Genomic DNA, 4,672 nt, shown 5'->3' with positions numbered 1-4,672 from the left:
GCAACCACACCCCTTATTTAAATAGGAGGCGTGTACAAAATGATTGGCAGTCCACTTCAGCCAATTGAATCTCACAGATGCGACGCCCGGATTCTACAGAGAAATTGTCGATAATTTCGACTTTTACACGATCAAATGTGGCATCAAAGTAGAACTATATTATCTTTATATATATAATACAAAAATATAAAATTGTAAAAATTATAAAAATATAAAAATGTATATATATATATATATATATATTTGAGCTAATACGCATAATTAATTTGTCTCACTGAGCATTTAATTTGTCTCACAGAGCATTTAATGTAATATCAAAGATTTATTTAAAATAGTTTAAAAAATTAGGCATAAAACAATACAGTGATACTGTTTCAACACATTACCTTGTTCGATATTTTCCTATAAAAGCAGGAGACTGAGTTTTTTATTCCTTGCAAAATTAGAGGTTATTTATTTATAGTGGTAGACTAGTCAGTGGTTGTCTACAGTCATGTTATATTATGAGAAGCTGTGGCCTTTGGAATTGAGACATTTGGAATTTATCTACATATTTTTTAAGAAATTGTAAAAACTATAGTGCAATATAAAGGGCTTAATAATAATAATAATAATAATAATAATAATAATAATAATAATTCTATAGTCTACGTAGTATACTATATGTCTAATAAGTCTAATATGTCTAATAAGAATTCAACTGTACTCTCAGTTACTTAAACGAGAGTGCTACACAGGATTTGTAATAATGGTATACAATCAGCACACTACTGTATATATTCTATATATTGCCAGTAGCCATCTGGTATTTAGCTCCATTAGTAGATATACAGTAATGAGGGAGAGTACACCTATATAGTGTGACAAATAAGTTTTGGGCCATCACAAATGACTATGATAGTCTCTAAACTGTAGTAAAATTGTAAAAAGCATTCTTTCAAAAGATAATCCCTCAGTTGGTGTATTGATGAAGGTGATTTATAGCACTTTTCAACTAGAATGAGAAGTTTGAGGTGACTGTGAAAGCCATTGCATCATTGATCATGGTTTGCATAATTTTCATCTTCTTCAGACCTTCCTGTGAACCCCCATGGATGAGGTGATGCCCTGTGGATGAGGTGGGGTCATCTAAGAAGAGACCACACCCATCAAGAAACAGAAGTGTTTCATCATAGGTGATCAATCAAGCACTTTGTATGGATGTGCAGTGATTCTACACTCTAAAGTAGATATGCCAAACTCAGTTCAGGAAACAAACCACATTACTTACACTGCTAAAGGACTTACTTAGACTTTCTGAAACCTATTCATCAACTTTTATGTGGAACACGTGAGAGGGTCAAATTAGCCCTAAAAACATAGACAGACAGACATAGATGCACTTTATGGCTAAATGTACAGTATGTAGACAACTAACCCTCACACAAATGCATAGACCTTCCACAAACCATTGCCACAAAGGTGGATCCCAACAATTGTCTACAATGTCTTTACATGCTGTATCATTATTTACCTTCACTGGAACTAAGAGACCCAAACCGGTTTCATTATGACAATGTCACTGTGCAGAGATTCATGAACACCTGGTTTGCCAATGCTGGAGCTAAAGAACTCGAGTGTCTTGTACAGAGTCCTGACCTTTACCCCAATGACCACCCTTGGCATGAACTGGAATACTGATTATGCCCCAGACCTCTTCACCTAACATCACTGCTTGATCTCACTAATACTCTTGTTACTGAATGGGCAATTACCTATAGCCACACTCCAGAGACTAGCAGATTGCTTTCCCAGAAGATTGAAAGCTGTTATAACAGCAAAGAGGGGAATAAATCTGCTATGAAATGTTCAACATGCACATGGGTGTGATGGTCAGTTATCTGTAGCTTTAAGGGATGAAGAACTAAACTATTCAAAAACTCAAAAACTATTCATTTTGCACCATCTAGTGGTCTCTGAGTACAGAATCCGAAACACTACATTACATTTCAGGACTTCAGCATCAGTGTTCCTGGAATATACCTCTTTGAGGTCTAAACACATTCATAATGTAGGATCTAGTAGGATCTTTAATTCACTAAATTGTCAAATTATGGTGGAACAAACACGTACGTCGCTCTGGTCATTAGCACAGTTTGACTGGTAGTCAGTTTAACTCCCAAGCCTAATAGAGAGCTAAAACAAGGTACTAAAACAAGGTCCTTTACATTCAGATTTATGCAATTTGATTGCTTCCTGCTTCACAAATAAGAAATTGCAACACAAATGAATAAATCATATTAACGGGTTTACTCCAATATTCAGATCTCTTGACACACCATCGGAACACCATTAAAAAGGTGATATTTATAAAATGCATTTATTAGATTTATGCATGTCACTATTTACAGTTGAGAGATGTAGTGAAGAAAAAAAAAACACATCATCTCACAAACATTTAAGGATGGAGAAGCTGCACATGGTTCCACCAGGACAGGTACACACCTTCCCAAAACGAGCACCTTTACGGATGGCACACTGCTCACCTGCATCACACTGAAACATCAATCACAGTGAGGGTTAAACAGTTAATATTCATAAATTACACATGTTTAAAAATATGCTCAGTGTGCCTGTGTAATATAGAAACAGCTCTAAATCTGTGTATATTAAAATAGCTGGCTGCTTGAAATGTTTAATACATCATAGGAGCAGTAAAAACTTAACGTGTAAAAATGCATTAAAATATAAACAAAATATACTGTGATAGTGTGCATGAGTATGTACAGAGATATACAGTATAGGATGAACAAACTAGCATGTGCAGCAACATTTGTTTATATCGGAATGTAAAGCTATGTGTATATATGTGTATATGTGTATATATGTGTACTCATTTACAATGAGTAATTGTACTTAAGTATTATTTTGTAGTATTTGTGCTTTAATTGAGTATTACTGAATTTATACTTCTAAGAAAGCCTATATATTTTTGTTTTTAAGTAGCCTAGATCTTCAAAATACTCATTAAACATCTCAAAGCTCTCTTCTTTTCTGATCCAGTAAACAAGTGAACACTATATATCAGTAGAACAGGCTCAGTTTAGCATCCAATTATTTCAATGTAGCCTCTATTGATTTTATTACTAGATAAAAAGATCAAGAGTCATGACAGTTTGTCAAATTTGGCCTTACAGAGAATTAGCACTACAGAGAACTTTGTGTGTTTGAACATAACGATAATTCACTGGTCTGCAGTGTGGAACATGATGAGTATAGCTCAGTCAAATGTCTCAATATGTTAGTATAAAATAAGGTGTTGCATTTGTCTCACTTGATGGAAAAAACTCCATCTAATCTGGAAAAGGTGAGAAAATTAGACACATTTAGTAACAAAACTAATTTAGCCTGTACTAATTAATGTTACAGCTAATGGTAAATATTGTTGTAATATTTGTGATATTTTGCTTAATTAATTTAATAACAATCAATGTAGTTGCTTTTAAAGGAAAATGATCTTTTTTGATTGGCTCACACACACACAGACACACAAACACACACACACACACACACACACACACACACACACACACACACACACACACACACACACACACACACACACGCACACACACACACACGTATACAGTACTTTGTCTAAAATGTGCGCTCAGGTGAAGCTCCGAGTAATCAGTTCACTCACCGCAGGAACCCAGCCTAACCTCTTCTCAGCGGATGGACTTTGTTTATTCCTCAGTTTTTCAAGGACCTCCTGAAGAGCTTCAATCTATAAGAACACAGAATCCTTCTTTATAAAGCCGACACTTTCTGAAACACCTCAGCCTTGTTGTGAAAAGGATTAGATATGATCGTAGTCTTTAATCAAACCTTAAAAACTTACTAGCTCTTTTTCCTCCTGTGCCTTAATGTCATCTTCAATCGAACGGATCTCAACTAAATCATCACAGTTTCCGATCCAGACAAAGACATAGCAGGTGAGTGTGAGAATCAGGAGACGAGCGTTGATCATGATGTCGTTGATCACTGTGTCTGGATTTAGTCTGAGAATAACTGAAGCTTTGTGACGACTCAAATTCTCGTTTCTTACTTTTATATCTCCGCAATCACATCAGGTCAATTAAAAATTAATAATAGGGAACAGAAAGGGGTCAGACACAAAAAGGTGAGGTCATGAACTTATCTACACACCTCTGACACATCCTAATGGAGCAAACACCAAACCGGGGTTATTTTAAGTCCTTTGTGTAATTTAGTTTGGGATATGAGGACGACTCTGGACGTCACACACTCCTCTCTGACCTCAAGTGTCAAATACGACAGTTCAATTACAAAATCCACTTCTGCACATCTCTGCTCCATGACCCTGCCAATTTCTGAATGAAACATACATATGACAAATAAATGCTGAATTAAGTATTTTAAAACCACTGAATTTAGGCAATAATTAATTACTTCAAATAAAAACAGCACCTTAGTTTAAAAAATAGGTTAATTAAATAATTTAAGGCTTTAGTGTTTATTTTTTGCTGAATAGAACAGGCTTCTTATACATTAATACTTAATGGCAATATTCTTAAAACATGCAACAGTGATGAATGTCCATTGCCTTATGGTCCTTTTATGTTCCTATGGTTTTTCGGTGTGATATTGCAGTGAGATTTATTTTGATGAT

At 35.0% G+C, this 4,672-nt stretch overlaps 1 protein-coding gene across 1 annotated transcript; it reads right to left on the bottom strand.

The window, feature by feature from the left end:
• Nucleotides 1-2,381: 2,381 nt before the first annotated feature.
• On the bottom strand, nt 2,382-4,378 carry cart1 (cocaine- and amphetamine-regulated transcript 1). The gene is made up of 3 exons (XM_027150940.2): nt 3,881-4,378; nt 3,683-3,766; nt 2,382-2,535 (listed from the first exon to the last, which is right to left on the bottom strand). The coding sequence occupies exons 1-3, from the start codon at nt 4,007-4,009 to the stop codon at nt 2,428-2,430; spliced, it is 321 nt and encodes a 106-aa protein (XP_027006741.1). The 5' UTR covers nt 4,010-4,378; the 3' UTR covers nt 2,382-2,427.
• Nucleotides 4,379-4,672: the final 294 nt, after the last annotated feature.

This window comes from Tachysurus fulvidraco, chromosome 2, assembly GCF_022655615.1.
Source record: "Tachysurus fulvidraco isolate hzauxx_2018 chromosome 2, HZAU_PFXX_2.0, whole genome shotgun sequence".
Lineage (NCBI taxonomy): Eukaryota > Metazoa > Chordata > Actinopteri > Siluriformes > Bagridae > Tachysurus > Tachysurus fulvidraco.
Note: the sequence above shows the minus strand (reverse complement) of the source record. Positions and strands in the feature narration are given on the sequence as shown.

Bases quoted from the DNA above. Each gene is read 5' to 3' on its own strand.
- cart1 (XM_027150940.2), bottom strand. From the start codon at position 4,009: ATGATCAACGCTCGTCTCCTGATTCTCACACTCACCTGCTATGTCTTT. The intron at 3,767-3,880 runs GTAAGTTTTTAA...GTGTTCTTATAG, and splicing joins CACAGGAGGAAAAAGAGCTA to ATTGAAGCTCTTCAGGAGGT. The intron at 2,536-3,682 runs GTGAGTGAACTG...TTGATGTTTCAG, and splicing joins GGTTAGGCTGGGTTCCTGCG to TGTGATGCAGGTGAGCAGTG.